A 17872-nucleotide genomic window follows, 5' to 3' on the forward strand; every position below is an offset into this window, starting at 1 on the left:
ATCTCTTTCGATCGACGTCGAGAAAGAAGAAATCGAATGAAAATTCTTAAAACTCTTGTTATGGATTACCAGGTTGGCAGGTTTTAAGGTGCCGCAATGCGTTCGACACCGGGTCGCTCTGGTCGTCTCGATAAACGGACGTCGACCGCGAGAACCAACTCTTATCGCGACCGCTGATCGAAAGTAGGGTCTCTTCTTTGAATCGGGAAAATTCATAGAAATCGATGATTTGAAACTTTTCGCGACCGAGTAAGTCGTAATATCAATTTTACTGTATGCGCATCGCGTCGATAGAAATTGCGAGAAAAGATGGTGAACATTCTTGGGTAAACCGGAACTGTGGGTCGCGGGTCGGCATATTAAAAAAATGTCCGCACGTAAGGAACACGCGTATCTCGGCCGTACTTAAAGGTGTGCCAAGCACGAAGACCTATTATGGCTTCCGCGATATTGCTGTTTCATCGGAATCGCGCCAATATTTTAGAATCGCTCGTACCGTTCGTGGACTTCCTTCGCGAGCTGTGCTCGATACTCGCGCTTTTCCAACGCGGACGATGTCATTCGCGCGCGTCCAATCGTTTTAAAACGATTAATAAGAAAGACTAGGATGCATTTATCGATTACGACGATCCGTTACGAAGTAAACCAACGCGACTCGTGATTCGTAACAAGAAGAGAACGGTAAAATGGGGAAGGGTGTCTCGTTGGACGAAATGGTAACGAAGGAAACAAGATCGGTTGCAGACGCCAAGGAGGGTCTTACGCGAACGCACTTCTCAATTAGAGCATTCTAATGGCAGAAAAATTGGATCGCGGAGATACGGCGGGATTCGCCGAGTCCGCGTCGGGCTCGCTACTCCTCGTTTCTGCTTTCTTTCAGGGAGTCGGACCTCGAGGAGTACGGCAGAAAGGAGGCCTCTTTGTCGCTGAGAGACATCCTCCCCGTGAACCCGAAGCAATACGACAAGCACAGAGCGCCGAAGTACTTGGGCCAGCCTACCATCGTCTACTTCCACGTCACGGTGCTCAGCATCGACTCCATAAACGAGGAATCCATGGTAATTCGCCCCGTGAATTTCTCTCTCTCTCTCTCTCTCTCTTTCTCTCTCTCTCGATTAACTCCCGCGGCGACGACGGGCTTCGTAAGGTCTCCCACTTCCTCGCGTATCCGTCCGATGATTATTCGGCCGAATTGTTTAGGGAAAAACCGATCACGGTCCGTTCGAAATCGAAATTGAAATTTTAGCGTCGCGTGTTAGAGCTCGAGGAAAGCTATCGGAACGCGGTCAAAGGATTACGAGTTTTATTAAGAGCTGAGGGTTCGTCTGCTTTTCAGACGTACGTCGCGGATATATTTTTGGCTCAAAGTTGGCGGGACTCTAGACTCCGACTTCCGGAGAACATGTCCGAAGAGTACAGAATATTGGACGTGGACTGGCTGCACAATATCTGGAGACCCGACTGCTTCTTCAAGAACGCGAAGAAGGTCACCTTCCACGAGATGTCGATACCTAATCATTACCTCTGGCTCTACCACGACAAGACCCTGCTTTACATGTCAAAGTAAGGATCGCCGGGCGATTAATGGAAAATGCAATTTCCTCTTCCGAGAGAGCGCGCGCCCGCCCCGAGCCACGACACTTTCCGAATAACCGTGCTCTGTTGGACATCGAGTTATTAAGTATACTTTGCAAATGCGATCGTTCTAAGGAGAGAGCCGCGAACGAAAAACGACCGGTCCAAGGTGACGATAGCCAAACGAGAATAATGATAGTCGCATTGCTTTCTTTCAGACTGACTCTCGTTCTCTCTTGCGCGATGAAGTTCGAGTCCTACCCCCACGACACTCAAATTTGTTCGATGATGATCGAAAGCCGTAAGTATCGGGAGTCAAAATACATGATATCGGCACAGTCGACTAATTAATCGATTGAATTAATTGCGTAGTCGCTTGCGATCGCCGATTACTCGGACTAACCGAGAATCGGGTCAATCGTGCGATTCATTATTTAATAAGATTGATGCGATATCCGAGAAATTAACGATTAATTTGGCTGTCAATCGTCGCGAGCGGTTCACGATTAATTCAATCGTCAAACGAATTGAGAGCGAATCACGATTATCCGTCCGAGCCGTAATCGTCAATCGTTACTTTGATTAAATTTTGCTCGTCGCTGCTCCGAGAATCTCATTAGACCCGCCTTTGCCCGAACTTTGCGAGTCCTCCTCGAAATCCAGCGCGCAGGAATTACTTAAAATCGGATTTAATCGAGGCTCGGGCGTCGCTCGAGCCATCTTTGTATCCGTTTCCGGGTAACGCGCATCCCTCCGAATCCCTCTCCCTAAATCACAAACGGATCGCGTTTCGAAACGAACGTAAACAGAACTCGACGATACGTACTTCTGTAAGAATCTCATCGAAGATCGTCGGAATGGTCGTACAGCGTGAACTCGGTTTCAGTGTCGCACACGACTCAGGATCTGGTGTTCATCTGGAACATGACGGACCCGCTAGTGGTGAACCCGGAGATCGAGCTGCCGCAACTCGACATCTCGAACAATTACACGACCGACTGCACGATCGAGTACTCCACGGGGAACTTCACGTGCATACAGATCGTGTTCAATCTGCGCCGGCGGCTCGGCTATCACCTGTTCCACACGTACATACCGTCCGCGCTGATCGTGGTCATGTCCTGGATCGCGTTCTGGATTAAACCCGAAGCGATTCCGGCTCGGGTCACCCTAGGCGTCACGTCACTGCTAACGCTCGGTAAGGTTCGTCCGTTTCAGCGCCGGGTACCAGCCCTTTTCCAGCTGAAACGAATCGAACAGGGAGGAAAGCGGGGAAGGAAGGACGTTTCGAGGCGTGTTTGTCATCGGGCTAACCGGGATGACGAGGTGTCTTTAAATCGAGGTTCGAAGATTTACCTTTGACACGCTTCAAAGGGATGATTCCAACTGTTTCCAAGTCAAGGGAGGGGTGGTAACGCGGAAATTTCATAAAGCAGTCGGTGGATGTAAGATTATGTTAGGAGCCGAGGCGCGTGGTTGGTATTTTTGGAAATAGCAGCTACCGAGTTATAACGCGACTCGCGAGTAATTCGCTCGAACGATTCAGCCTAGCGAGGTAACGCAATCGGTACACGGTGCACGAAACAGCAATGCGGTTGTGACGCAAAGCGTAGCGGAATAGGTACACAGAGGATGTCCGGTGAACTGTGCGGCGACGATTCAATATTAGCACAGGGTGGAGCGAATTCGCATGCGAATCGAAGAACCGAACGAACGAATTCGTTAGTCCGAGGCGAGGCGAGCACCTGCTGACCGAGAAACGTTTCCGTTTGCTCGCAGCGACTCAAAACACGCAGTCCCAGCAGTCGTTGCCGCCTGTTTCGTACGTGAAGGCCATCGACGTGTGGATGTCCTCCTGCAGCGTGTTCGTGTTCCTCTCGCTGATGGAGTTCGCCGTCGTGAACAACTACATGGGACCCGTGGCCACCAAAGCTATGAAGGGCTACTCGGACGAGGATCTCCGGGAGGCCATCGACGAATTCAAAGTAAGATTTCTACTATAATATATATTTTTCTATGTACACGCGTAAAAGAAAGAGTCCATGGGTAGAGGTTGGACGAATTCATTTGCTCGACTACTTATCGATTTACCATCAGAAAGCAGAAATGAAGAACGGTACCGCGCGTTAATTAGCGTCGAATTTGGTCGAGCGGGGAAATTACGGGGGCACGGAACATAGATTACAAAACAGAGAAAAACGGTGGCCTGTTTTCGTAGTCGGTGGACATAATTCACGGAGCTGCGGTAGACCGGCGGGTGCTCGTTTCTCATTCGGCGAAGAATTATGCATCTCGAACTTCCAATTACTTGAGGTTAAGCGTTTCGGAATGTCGTGCAGACGGACAGGAATAACAACAAACAATCGTTCCCGTTCGTTTCCGCTTCCGCGAACAGCGTTGGATGGTAAAGAATTAACGCGACCGCGGCCGAGTTCCGCTTGCCTCCGGGAACGAGATGGAAACGAAAAAAAACAAAAAATGTACTGGACGCGAGGAAAAAGGTGGAAGCATGTTTTCTCTGGTCCTCGTTCGACGCTTTTTAGAGTTCGGGATTCCGATATTTTTCTCCGTCCAACGTTACGAAACACGCGCGATAAATTACAAGAAGGAACTCTAGGAACGTCGCGGACGTAGATAAAAATCTGCCAACACCCGGTATACCTGAAGCTCTAACAACACCTGACACACTTACAACTCCGACTTTAGTACCTTAAAAGTGTGACAACTATAATTAACACGCGCGCCGACGAATTCTTGCGATTTCGCTGGCACGATGGCTCGAAACGTCAACTTTCTACCGCACCGATTCCGAAAAAAAAAAAAAAAGAATTCGCGAAGACTCAACGATGCGGAATGTTTTGTACGGTCGTTTAAACAAACGCCAAAGAAATATTTCGCCAAGTCGTAAAGCTCGTTCGACCGAGAACTTCGCGTCGATGATCGCCGCCGTCGAAAAGCGGTTTCCGTCGCGTTTGGTCGTTAATATCGAAACTCGAGGAATCGTCCGACGATATTCCGATGTAGAACGAACGAATTCGAGGTTTTTGCGTTACGACAATATGACATAAAAAGGATTTCGAATTTTCTCAGTCCCGCTCTATAAAGTTTGAGCGAACTCGGGCGCAGAGTTCGCATTTTACGGCCATCCTGCGGGGAAGTTTGTGTTTTACGAGGGACTGCGTGCACGAGGATCGAGGGAAAGATCGCGTCGCGTGCTTTGAATAAAATATGAACGCGAAACCGGAGATTAATTCGTCAAATTTAATTCGAACCTTGACGTTGGACGGAGCTCGATCGTTTTGGAGAAATTCGGGACACGTGGTTGTGTAATTTATCGCATTCGCGAACGAGTCAGCCGCCTAAAAGATGTATCATCATTTTATTTCGGTTTCCGCTCGTGAATCTTAATGTTTGTACACCGACCGAATCCACGGTTTATTTCTTCGACGAAAACTCCTCCCTCTGTTTAGTTAGTTCTCTTCTTTCGAGGCGGGTTACACCTGCCCTTTCCGTATACGATGGCGACGCTATTATGGCATTAAACGTGACACAAATGAATGGTATTACTTGGTTACGCCGCAGCGCGGAATTAACGCTACGCTTTCTAATTGAAGTAAACGAAACCAACGTCGACAAGCTTTATCCTGTAAAAATACGTGCACGAACGAACGAACGCGTACGTCTAATACAGCCATTTTATTCGATCCATTTTGTTACAAAATGTTTGCATTTCGCCAATCGCAGCGTTCTGATGCACTCTGCGACACGAGGAGGGCGGGATGCCGTTCTTCTATCGTAAAAATTCGGGCTAGTCTTGCTTTGCCTGCGAAAACAGAAAATAGACAAATATCAACCGACGAAGATTAATACGTAGCAATTATTTTACTCGATAATGTAACAATTCATGAACCTGTATACAGGCTGTTCCACTAGAGGATTTAAAACAACTACTAATTCAATTTGCAATTTGACCGACAGACGCCGATGAGGAACGAATCCGGAAGGAGCAGAAGTCCTGTGAGGCCTTTGTCCGTGCAATACGACACTTGTTGTCAGGGCCGGGCGACTGCGATCTACATCGACAAGTTCTCCAGATTCTTCTTCCCGTTCTCCTTTCTTATCTTGAACGTCGTCTATTGGAGCACCTTCCTGTAGACGGACTACTCTCCCCAAGAAGGAGAAAATCGACGGGAACGAAGACCGCGAAATCGACGTCAGCTTTCAAACAGAAGCCTTTCGTCTTTGTTAACTGGCGCTCGGTGATTCTAGAGTTACGAGACCGCTGCAACCGCGAAAGAAAATCGTCGAGATCTAGTACAAAGTAAACTCGATTCGGTTCTCGAGCGAGTTCGATAGATCGACGAGAGTATTTGGAACATTCCTTTCATACTAGGTAGCAAAGATTCTGTTTCACGGTTACAGCGGTATCGGAAACGATCCTTGAACAGCGCATCGTTTAGCGAAACGAGTCTTCGCGATGCTGCGAGAGCAACAATCGAGCCAGTTAACAGAGAAACGAACGAACCGGCCGATTTTTCTACGAGAGAAAGTCTGCTAACAGAATTTTCAATGCCTTTTATATAGAGACCATACACACTTACACACACACACACACACATCCCGTTCAAGTGCGATTAATTAACGATAAGTATCTTAGCAATTAAGTCGCGTTAAGGATTACTCGAAGATGTGTAAATCGATCGATCGAATGTACTCACCCGTTCGCTCGTTTCGGCGCGATCCAGTGGAAGGTAGATCGATCCGAAACGGATCGCGTCTTGTCACCTTTATCGAAAAAATCATTTTCGATCCGTTTACCATGATTGATCGTTCCCTGTGCATGCCTTCCGATTATTTACCGTAATTTCCCCCAGTTTTGCTACGATAGATAAACTCCGATATTTTTAACGAGACGTTAACGCGTGCAGCCCCGCTCTTCTTCGAAATCGAGCGATGAGAAGATATGATCTCGTCTTAAAAAAGAAGCGATCCATTCGCAACGAAGAATATAGACCAACGACACTCGCCGCTTTGAAAATCAGTCAGATTTTATTAACGTCGGAAACAACGACGAACGGGACTGCAAGCTGTAACGTCGACATGCTTACGTCGCAGTTGACTCGTTATGCGAGATCGCAGAGTTTAGGATGAAATAAACGAAATATTAATACTTTATATACGATGGTTAATGTTCAAACGGCAAGATTCTTTCCTCCGTTAAAAGTGAAACGTATGGGAAGTGGAAGTCGAGGAGAGGAAAATGAAAAAGATCCGAGGCTTTGCGGAAGTATTCCGTTTATTCCATAAAACTCCAAAATATATTCGTTCGGTTCGCAGACTTCCCTTCGCAAACTTCCTGGCTCCTCGTCAAGTATCGTCCATTTTGGTCTCCCTTGTCCTCTCGATGCTGCCGACGGATTGGGCAAACTATCTTTGAACCTTGGGTTCGAGAGCTCGGCACCTGGACTCCGTATTCTTAAACAAACTTTAACTTACCACTTCTCCTTTGCGCAGAGTTCGTAACATATTCATCGACAGGATTCTTTGAAAAGCTGGTTAAACGCGATTGCTTACCAAATCGATCGAGACTAAACTGATCGGAATCATCGAGTGTACGGTACAGAAAGTAAAAGAGAAATGGAGAATATCGTTCCCGAAATCGAGAAAGCAATTGGTGGGTATATTCCTACACGAGGAGTTACTCGTCATCCTTGCACGAGTCGAACGCGCTAAATGAGCATCGATGAGAAGAAGCGATCGTCATTTTCAACGCGGAACGAGGAAATTTTCGTTTCTGCGACAGAGTACGGCCTCGGAGTCGACGAAGAACTCGACAATCGAGGGAGGTGGATCCTCGGCTTTCCCTTCCCGTCGGCGTCACCTTAAGTCGCAAGGCTTTTAGCCACGTAAAGGGAACCTCGACAGTTACCGACCAGCAGTAATTAATTGGGACGAAACGACAGGCCGTCTCCGGTTTCTCGGAGAATAATTAAATCCACACGCGAGGCGGCGTAATTGCTTCGCGACCGAATCGTTGTCTCTGTTTCGCGACGGAACGTTGTCTCGGGGAGATGTTCTACTTCTTTCCTCTCCGCCGCTTAATTAAAACAACGCGTCGTCGACTCTTCCGTCGTTACCGTTCGCCATTGGCTTTTTAATAATGCCGCGAAATGGTACATTTTAATAGAATTTTAACAAGCTCCCTCCGCTTAGTTGTTAGCTTTCATCCCCCACAAATTTCTATCGCGAATCTCAGATAATCCTTCTGTTCCACCTCCGCTCGATCGTTTCTTTGGTCAACTCTCCCCGTGTTTCGGGGATGATTTCCGCGTGGCAACGATGATAATTTTCCGGCAGCTTTTCTCTCTGGGCAATCTGCTTTCGCCCAACGCGCGCCGGCTGTGGCACTCGAGGTCGTTTCACTCCTTGAAAGCGCTGCTTTGCGGACCGATCTAGCCGCTGTCTGTCTCTCTTTCCCTCGCTGCCCATTCACGACGTCTCCTAACCCATTCCAGCTACCGAGCTTTCATTTGGAGAGAAAGAAAGGGAGTGGGAGTGACGGGACGCTGAAAGGCCGACACAATGCCGCAGAGAGACTCCGCGAGCACGAACGTACGTGTGTACAAACACGCGTCCAAGTGGGTGGCGAGAGTTTTTAATCATGGCATTTTATCCTGAGAGAGTCTTTGTGCCCGCGATGAAGATACTTTCGTCTGTTTCACCCATCCAACCCCCCGGCCAGCTATGCCTCTTTTTCTCTCTGTTTACCCGAACAGAGCTTTCAGCCGTCCCTTTTGCGCTCCGACGCGTTTCGACGATTTAACCCTCCTTCTCGACTTCACCCCTTAATCCCTTTGCCGATGCTACTTCCCCACGGAGCGCTGGCAATTGCGTCGCCTATGTCGATTCGCGCGCGATTTTTATTCCCCTTTATTTATCGCGTTTGCGAAACCCTCGGTTTTCTTTCAGCTTCAACCACTTCCGTCTGCGAAGAACTCTCGAAAATCAGAAACGACAACTACCGGTACGAGTCGCAAGGTTAGAGAATTTATTATGAGAACCGATCGAACACGGAAAGCAAGTCTAATTAATAAATTAGAACGCGTCTCTCTTCTCGTCTCCTCTGACTCGCGAGTCCTTAGTTTCCGCGAATACGTTTAATAAAGACGCGTACAGCCAATTAACGTAACCGTGATTGCAACGAGCACGATCGATCACGTCGGACGTCGATCGATCGTAGTTCGCGGATCGAAGACAGAGCCGCGGCAACCCTCAACGAGATCCCTTCATTTGCGTAATTAACTATCGACTTTCTGTCGGCAATCTTGTTAACGAGAAGCCCGTCGTTCGTTAATGGATTCCGGCGAGTCGAAGCGGACACGCTACGAGAGACAGCGAAATAATTATGCCGCTTCCGGATACGTGCCGATCGCGAACGGTTCGGCGATCGTTGCCGAATATAAGATCGACGAAAACCCGTGGAAATCGTATCGGTTCGAGTCGTTCGTTTCCATCCAAACAATCGCGCACGTCGCAGCTTGAACGTTCCTAGACGCGAATAAATAATTAATTATTAAAATCGTATTCCAAACCGAGAGGAAGAAGAGGCAGCTCCGTTATCGACGACACTGCGTCAAGGAAAATCTTGCTATCGCGGAGTGGTTTCATAAAAATGTTATTCGACACGGTAACCCAGTTTCGGGCTTCGCCGGCGTATTGCTCGATCGGTCTCGAATAGTTGGACGAAATTAGCACGGGAAGCCGTTGATTTACGGTCCCCGATCGCGACGATTCGATCGTGGATCGAAGCGAGAAAGAGATTTCGATTTCAACGTGGAATTTAACATGGAACTTGACCGCTGAGCTAAATCAACGTACACGAGCGATATTCTGATTTCGAGTAATCAAATTTAACTCTTCGCAGTCCACCGACGTTGCCAGGGTGACGTGCGTACAGAGATAGACGAAATTCTTATCCAGGTAAAAGTTTCTATCGATCTCGAAGCGTAGAAGGAAATATTTTACGATGGACATTGTCTGAAATAATGTTAGAGTAGAATGGATCGAGAAGAAACATCAGCGAACAACGTTCTCTCCTCGCTCGAATCGATTGACGACAGGCCGAGTGCATCAACGTGATCAGCAACGTTACAGAATCCACTTTCCTGGGTCAGCTTCTTCCTATCGGCGTCCTTGACCGCCGGGTTCTGAAAATAAAGCGAGCATCGCGTCGATGCCGCTCGACCCGGGAGCTTCGAAAAAGCCGCGCGAGCAGTGTCCACAATCTAGCCATAAATTTCGTCGAGGAACGACGTTTACGCCCCGGGCTGCAAACACCATGGCGTCCCATTTAAGCCTTCGAGTAGGTAACGAGCACGTCCTGTTCGTATACGCAAACACGAATCGATTTCCCGCGTAAACGCGCGCCCACCCGACACACGCTCTCGCTATTGCGGCTGGCGTTTCGCAAACACCAATTAATTTCACAAACTCGTGTTTTCTTTTCGTTTGACCCGGGAAATTTGTCACCATTGGACGCGACCGTTTGTCTCGTTCGATCGATAGCTTGGAAAAAGTTGGTCGTTTCGTCGTGACGAGTAATCGTGTGCAACGACCAGGGAGAAAGAAGAGATCGGTAGTGGCAGAACCCCGCTAGCCTGCCGCTGACAGAAATTACTCGACGCTGTCCACGTTCCGTTTGCTCGTGAACTTTCAAAGCGAAAAAAAAGGTCCCCGTGACGATGAATCTCAATCGATCGAAATGAACGACAATACAGGGCTTCTTAAATACGAATTATAATTTATTTTTCACTGTTGAGTAAGGCGTGGAAGCTACCGAAGACGGACAACACCTTTTTGGCTAAAATGTCTTCACCCCGTTCCTAGTTACATCTATCGGGTGTACTCGTTACAACGTGCCGGCGCTTGACCGCTGTCGATAAACCGTCTTACCATCTTCCTTTCTTCTCCGTTCGAGTAGTCAACGTTTCTCTTAACTTTCTCTTTCCGTTTCGACCCTTTCATTTATAATTCGACTAAAAATATCGTTATTGCCAAATGGTTGATACACAGCGCGTACCAACGAGCCTCTAACCGAAGAGACAGTCGCCGTCGATCAGAGTTGGGCTTTCGTTGAACAAATTTCTTTTCGCGCGTTTAAAATGTTTACCGATTCGATAATCAATTTTGCGAGATTTATTTTGAACATCGAAAAAGACGACCAAGTCCTGTAGAATTGGGCGCAAAATAAAATATCAAGGTTTTCGACTCGATAGCACCGAAGAATAACGATTAACCGAAGATTTATTTATTTATTTGTTTATTTATTACGTTTTATTTATTTATAACGATAATTTCGATCATCGTCTAGTCAAAATTTGCCCAACGCTGTCGTCGACATTCGCTTACAGATCTAGATTTACGCATAGGAAACTAGAGGTTCGCGCAAGGGACGACGGGGAACTCGCTCCGTCGTCTTTCGAGCATTCTTCGACTCTCGTTGCGAGTCGACGCGGACGTGAATCGAAAACCACACCGTCGCTTTCCGTTCGAATAGGTCTCGACTTGCCAATTTCCTGTCGAGAAACGCTCGGTGTTGTACGATATGATACGTTATGATAATGTTAAAAAGCTTCGGAAACACTTGTAACGGAAGTCGCGGTCAGTCGATCGGGGATGTTTCGATCAGAGTGTCCGTCGGTCGAGCCTTCTCGATCGATCGATGTGCGCGTTGAACGCTTCTCGAAGCTCCAAAGTGAATCGAACTTTAAGTAAGGAATTACGTCTTTGCGATCTCGTCCATTGGCAGCTCGAAAGGAAAGCGACGGTGTCTCTTGTCGCGGAATAAATTAGGAAAATATATGAACAACGAGGAAATCTTGGCGGCCTTGAACTCCTTGTCTCGCGCAGCAGACGATTGTTCCGATCGGTGAATCCGGTCGCGAGCGCGATATTTGCGCGTGGCCAACACTTTCGATTGCTTCTGCGCTACGAGTATACGTTACATAATTGTCTAATTACGACCGGGAAGAGGAGAATTCCAAAACTGGTGTCGAGACACGATTCGCGAAAAGGTAACATTACCGTGGAACGAAGAGATACAACTACGCATGCCAAACAGCGTTGGGAAACTACAGCTGCAAACTCTACGAGCAAATAGATCCAATAGATGGTTTCGATGAACGTGAATCGAAGAACTCTTCGTGGGAGATATTTAGGGGAGAGATGCTGTAATCCTGTCGATCGTATCGGGCTCTTTAACATTCCTCGACTGCGTGTAAACACTTTAATTTTCTTCCGTCAGCCTTCGAAGTTTGCAACCACCGTTTCTCGACACCGCGCACCATACACCAGACACGATGGTTTCGTGTAATCGAGCCTGTATAACCGATGCTGAAAATCGAGGCGTGCACGTTCCAGGAGCGGAGACGTCGTGACAAAAATTTTGGAACTCCCGTGAGCCTCCCCCGGCTACAAAACCGCAAATCGCAAATACGAGCGAGCGCGTCAGGAACATTCGGCGATCCTGCTACGCTCGCAGGTCCTGTGGACGGTGTCCTGGTTACAAAAGAATCGCTTTCCTTTCACGGTGAAAAAAGTGACCGGCGCGGCGGAAGGAACGGCGAGGGTGCCACTTTTAATCGGCGCGGCCAGAGAAACAAAGCGGAAACAGAGGACTCGAATCGATCGGGCGGCGCAAATTCAAGCTTTTCCAGTTAGCGCCAGCTACACACCGCGTTACTCGTGATTCGTTTCGTTTCGTTCTTTTTCCCGAGAGGGGAAAACGTTCATCGCTCGCGACAGAGTTTCGAGAAAGTGTTAACTAAACGGTGAAAACTTTACCACACACTTTAAACTTTTCAAGAAAATTGTATACACCTCGGATCAAAGATTGGTTTTTATATAAACGTGCTCTTCTGACTACCAGAGATACAATTCGATAAAAAAAAAAGAAGCGCTATTCTTCACCGGATACAAATAGAGGACAAGTTACGTATGATCGCAACGAAACTTTGTACACGGGCAAAGAATTCAAATATATCGAGGGGTGAAAGCTTCGAAATCTCGAGACGATCGGATCGAAAACATTTTCTAATCGCCGATGAAAAGTAGAACCCTCGGTAACGCGTCCCTCCGGAAAAATTGCAGGAGAGTCCTTCGTCAGGACTCGAAAGCGACGAAAGAAAACGGACAAACGCCGCCGCTGCTCGCCTTAATCGCCCTTACTAAACTTATTACGCGTCGTTTCGGAAGAATTGGCAGTACGGTAGTGGATTGAAAGACTCGTTATAGCGTTCTCTGCTTTCCTCTGTTGCGTGATCGCGATCTTCCCAGTTCTCTCGCGATCCCTGCGATCCGGTCACGCTTTGCTCGCGAGATTTATAGTGCATCGAGAAAAACCATCCTCGCGGTTATCTGTTGTTTCCTTCTTCGATCGGAGAGGCTCCGTCGTTTCCGCTCGGAAATGGCCGAAGAGCGTCGAGCAGTTTTTCTCTCGGCGCATCTATTCCGCACGCGCATCTGCATCGCGATTGTCGTAAGACTCGTTTCTCTCCGTTGCTCCCGTTTACACCAGTTTCGAGAAGCGAGAAAGAATGCGATAATTAGAAGTAAACGTTCCGTCGCGTTCAGGAATGTGTTTGGATGCGACCAAACTGGCCCGCTTCTAATTATTACGTTTTTTCGAAACTTTGTGCGCTAATCTATTTCGTCCCTTCAAAATTGCTTATGTAGCAGTCGCTGAAATTCGATCGGCTCGATGCTAACGACGCAATTTCTGACGCAGCGTCGACTCCACCCTCGAGGGACCGAGAAGAACTCGCGACGAAGGAACCGAGACTCTCGGCGATCCGGCGAGTTCGAGATCAGAGACGAGCAAAAGTCTAGTTTACGTACGAATAACGAATAAGAGAACAGCAAACATTTATTCGTTACTCGCTAAGTGAACATTTCAATTTCAACGCGCGTGTGTCGCGAGAAATTCGAGACCGAAGACCGGAAATGGTTCGCGAACCGGAAGAAAGGGTGTAACGCTCACCGACAATCGGAGGCTAATTTAGTCACGGTTGACTAGACTCGAAGCTACTCGCGAACGCTGCTTATATTTTCATCGTACTCTTCTCTTTGCTCGCTATTCTCTATAACGCGCTCGTAAAGCGTCAGCGATGGCATCGAAGTTTAACCCGACGGCAATTTATCTCGATCAACGAATACGGAAGGAGTACGCCGTTCGTTTGCTCCCTTTTGTTTCCTTTTGTTTCACTGAATTTGAGAAAGAAGAAAAACGAAAGGATTGTTTCCCGATTGATTCGAATCGAAACCAAGAAGCGGACGGGAGAATAGTAATTTTTGAACGCGGATTAAACTCGAGTCCCACCGTTCGCAGCCGCGCTCGATTCCATCTTGCTTCTCATCGTCGCTTTTCTCGGCTGGCCATTCACCTGGTTAATTTTTATCCGCTCGTAATTTTTATCTCTCGATACAACTGCAGTTCTTTGGACGACAAAAGGATCCGACGTATTATTCTCGATTATCGCTACGATCGTATTATATAATAATCTTTTCTTTAATTTACTTATATTCAGGTTTACGTCTTTTTTCTCTTACCGTCGAGGTACCGAGCCGCGTCTCCGAAAGCAACTTTTTCCTCGTATATTTTCAACAACCTCGAGTAATCTTTTGTACGTGTCCGTGGAAACGTGAATACCGTAAAATCTCGAATACTATACGCACACGTTGTTTCGCTCGTATCGGCGATTTTAATTTGGTGAAATCGAGGCACGTGGAAAGATTGCTGAAACGAGAGAGGAAGAACGGAAAAATGAATTTCAATTGCACCAAAAATTTTCGAGTTAAGCCAAGCATGCACGGTATACACAACTGCGTATCATAATTTCAATTTTACGGTAGATTGCCTTTTATTTCGAATAAACTCGTTTATCGCTCATTCAACGAGCGTCAAGCTCGCGACGATGTTGTTGGAAATTTTACCAACAAGATATGTAAGATAAATATCCCGGTTATCGAAGCATTTTTAAATTTCATCCATGGTTATAAAATATATTGTTTATTCAAAATAACGAACCGAATGCATTTGTCGAATTCTTAATACTGACTATACGCTATACACAGTAATATACTCGGATCAGTATATCGATAAAGTAATTATTAAAGCGCGTCGCGGTCGGATCAGCGTCGAAATTACGTGCACTTACCATTACGTTTCCAAAGAGTTCCAAAAGAGGATGGCTCGGTGCCTCGAAGAGGTTAATCTCCCAATCACTCAGTCAGGCACGCATTCTAGTTTGAAATTATTGATTTAGAATTTATTTTATTGCGCGACGCGAGGGTGCTGCAAGTGTGCGCGTGTGAGTTTCGTAGCGCGTAGGTACGTGTGTCCCTCTCCTGTGTGTCTTTCCATGCTTACTCGCATTCTCGAGTGTCTATGATTGTATTCGTGTGTCTGTCTGTCTCTGTGTATGTGTGTATGTGTGTGTGTGTGTGTAAGTTTACCTGTTTAATATATCTGTATTTTTACGTAGATATAATATATATAATATATTCCATTCTTCTTTTATTTGCAATTATAATATAATATATCCTCTCTCTTTTTTGTTCATATTCGCTCGCGTAGATCGATTACAATTAATTACAAAGTTAATTACAGACAACACGAGACTCCCCGTACCGGCTTCACGATTATTTACAACGATCATTCAACGACGCCGGGCATCGTTGAATTAAAACACCGATTCTTCGTAGCTTCCTGTCGCTCGAGGGAGACTTCCTCTGAAATTCTAAAACCGTTTCACCCCCTAGGCGAGCGCGGGTCGATTGTGGATTCATCGATCCTCCCCGGATAGTTTTCTGCCGCTCGGGGATTAATTTCGCGATACGAATGGTCGACGAGATACTATCGCGGTCGAAATAAATAAACAACTTTCGATAACGACGACGAAACACAACGATCGACCCGACGCCGATTCCAATCAGGGCGCAACGGTGGAATCGATAAATTACCATTTAAAGGAACAAAAATTAAAGAAAACAGGACACTCTTCGTAGAGTTTTGAAAGAACGAGGGCATCATCTTACTTTATTTAAAGTACCAAGGTACGTGGGTCCCTACCGACGAGGATATCTTGCTTCCCTTGCGCTTTGTAAGTCCAAAGGGACCCTCTATCGATCGATTCCGCAGGGATACAACTCTAATCGTCGTTACGTTTTACGACCGCCATCGTACAGCGTCTTTCACTTTCTTTTTCTTCTTACAACGCTCCTCTTGACGAACCTCCCGACCAACCTTCTCCTCCCCTATCCTTAAAATTATCGTTTGCTCGGTTAAACCTACCGAATTAAGAGACTCCTTGAAAACAGCGCCGATCAATTTCCGCAGTGTCCTTGCACCGCGAACGCTTCTCAAAGATCGATTCTCTTACGGCTACCAGGGATGTCGCTTATCTAACGAGTCGCGCGATCTGCGCCCGACGACCGTAGCCGCGATGCTTCTTATTTTTATCTTCGTTCGGCATCCGACGATCCTTCGTTCCGCCCCCCGATTTTCCTCCCCCGGGTCGACTATCATCGCCGAAGAAAATTTAGATGACGTACGCACGCGACAAAGTCCCCGAGAGAAGATAGTTCCACTTCGCAGCATCGAATACGAGGTAAACATTTCCATCGTAAAAATAAGCGAACAAAATCCCTGCCAGCGATCGAGCTTCCTCGCGACTACGGTCGTGTTTCGCCGATCCGCGCGAACGCGGATCCAGGAAGTAACGCGAATTGCGGAGACCGCGCCAGCCGTCTTCGGAAGTCGAGTTCGCGGTGCTTTTCAGCGACGATTTCAATATCGAACAAATCGAATGCCGATCGTTGAACGCATCTTCTTCGACTGACGTTCATCGTATCTGCTGTTCGATCCTGTTTTTGCGACAAAAGGGCAGCTGTCACGTATACGAGGCGAGGTTCAAATTCGCCGATCCTCGGTTTCGCCAGGGGAACGGATCGAACAAGATGCGTAACCGCGTATGCGTGCATTAACAAACGATCGTTCTCGAAAACGCGGGGATTTCTGGATCCGAGGAATATCTTGGAGGCCTCTTCTCGTCGCGACGTCGTCGTTCCGTGTAGAGATCGTGCGGGAACGTTGCTCTCCTAGAACGAGCAACCTTCGTCCTCCTAGAAGGCGTCGCGAATCATCGATTCTCGAACCGTTCCCGGTTCGTCGAACGTTTCGTCAGCGGCTTCGCAGGTTCCTTTTCCGCTCTTGTCGAGACACCACCGACTTTCCGTTCTCTCGCTCTTCATTTTCTTCGCTGAAACTAAAAGCGCCGCGGTGTACTGGCCGTGGCTGCGACACACGGTCGTTCGATAGTTGGATCGAGGCGCTCGATCGAGTCTCTGATTCCACGAGTATGCCTCGCTGCCGGCTCGGTGGTCTTTCGAGATGAAACCGATGGTTGAGATCGCCGAGCAAATTGGTGATTTCATTTTCCTGATTCGCTTTTTCGTTCAACTTTCCACAGCTTTCCAGCCGACTCCCTTCGTTGCTGGGTCAAGATTCGAGTTTTCGACGTTGCGGATAGTCCAAAAAAGTTTGAAACGAGGACGAGGGTAAATTCGAAGGAGGGTCGGAATATAAATTTGTGTACGTAATCAATTGGAAACTGGCGAGGCTTATTCGATACGATCCGTCGTTCGAAAGTCTACGTAAAGGAAGAAGTAATTATTTATCTTATTTTTTGTTTACTTTCCGCAAATCTTAAATATATTCCGCGTGTACGTTTCCCCGCGAAAGAAAAATAGAGGAGGCGTCTGAATCAAAGGAAGTACGTGTCCCGCGCGAATCCGTTTTTCGATCGTTGCTTTCGCCTGGGGCTTACCACTCGCGACGTTTCAGGAAGCCGGACAAGTTACCGCGGGAAAAAGCAGGCCTCTCCTTCGGAAGTCGGTCACGAGTTGGAAGAAAGAGCCGATTGTTGAACGAAGAGCAGCCCTGGCAAAACTGAGCGCCGTGCCGCGGCGACTAGAGAGGACGAAAAGAGAGCAGAGCGGCTGGTCTGCTCGAGTGTCCCCGAGTGGGGAAAGCGAAGCTTCGTCAGGGAAGTGGACCCGTGCCGGGCAGACACCGAGTTTGCCAGCGCTCGTCGGAAAAGAAAAGCCGATCGAAATAACACGCTCGACCAGTAGATAGTGTCGACTCGACCCTGATCGATAATCGCCGCTGGAATATTTATGCTTGATATCAAAAAATACGCTAAAGGTAAATCGTAAATAATCACTGACTCCATATCTT

The 17872-nt window shown here is 47.4% G+C and overlaps 2 protein-coding genes across 5 annotated transcripts in view; one reads left to right on the forward strand and one right to left on the reverse strand.

Annotated features, from left to right (window-relative positions):
* LOC128884026 (glycine receptor subunit alpha-2) overlaps positions 1 to 6750 on the forward strand; it is a 9050-nt gene extending 2300 nt beyond the window's left edge. For both annotated transcript variants that reach the window (XM_054137000.1, XM_054137009.1), the window contains 6 exons: positions 881 to 1058; positions 1337 to 1563; positions 1794 to 1876; positions 2462 to 2773; positions 3355 to 3560; positions 5554 to 6750. In XM_054137000.1, coding sequence (XP_053992975.1) covers positions 881 to 1058; positions 1337 to 1563; positions 1794 to 1876; positions 2462 to 2773; positions 3355 to 3560; positions 5554 to 5730 — 1183 coding nt within the window. In that variant the 3' untranslated portion in view covers positions 5731 to 6750. The remainder of the gene's footprint in view (positions 1 to 880; positions 1059 to 1336; positions 1564 to 1793; positions 1877 to 2461; positions 2774 to 3354; positions 3561 to 5553) is intronic.
* Positions 6751 to 12425: 5675 nt separating this feature from the next.
* The window catches only part of LOC128884035 (potassium voltage-gated channel protein Shal), an 80686-nt gene continuing 75239 nt past the window's right edge, over positions 12426 to 17872 (reverse strand). For all 3 annotated transcript variants that reach the window (XM_054137020.1, XM_054137030.1, XM_054137040.1), the window contains one exon: positions 12426 to 16898. The gene's annotated coding sequence lies outside the window, so the exon portion shown is untranslated. The remainder of the gene's footprint in view (positions 16899 to 17872) is intronic.

Source organism: Hylaeus volcanicus, chromosome 1 (genome assembly GCF_026283585.1).
Source record: "Hylaeus volcanicus isolate JK05 chromosome 1, UHH_iyHylVolc1.0_haploid, whole genome shotgun sequence".
In the NCBI taxonomy this organism is placed as follows: Eukaryota; Metazoa; Arthropoda; class Insecta; order Hymenoptera; family Colletidae; genus Hylaeus; species Hylaeus volcanicus.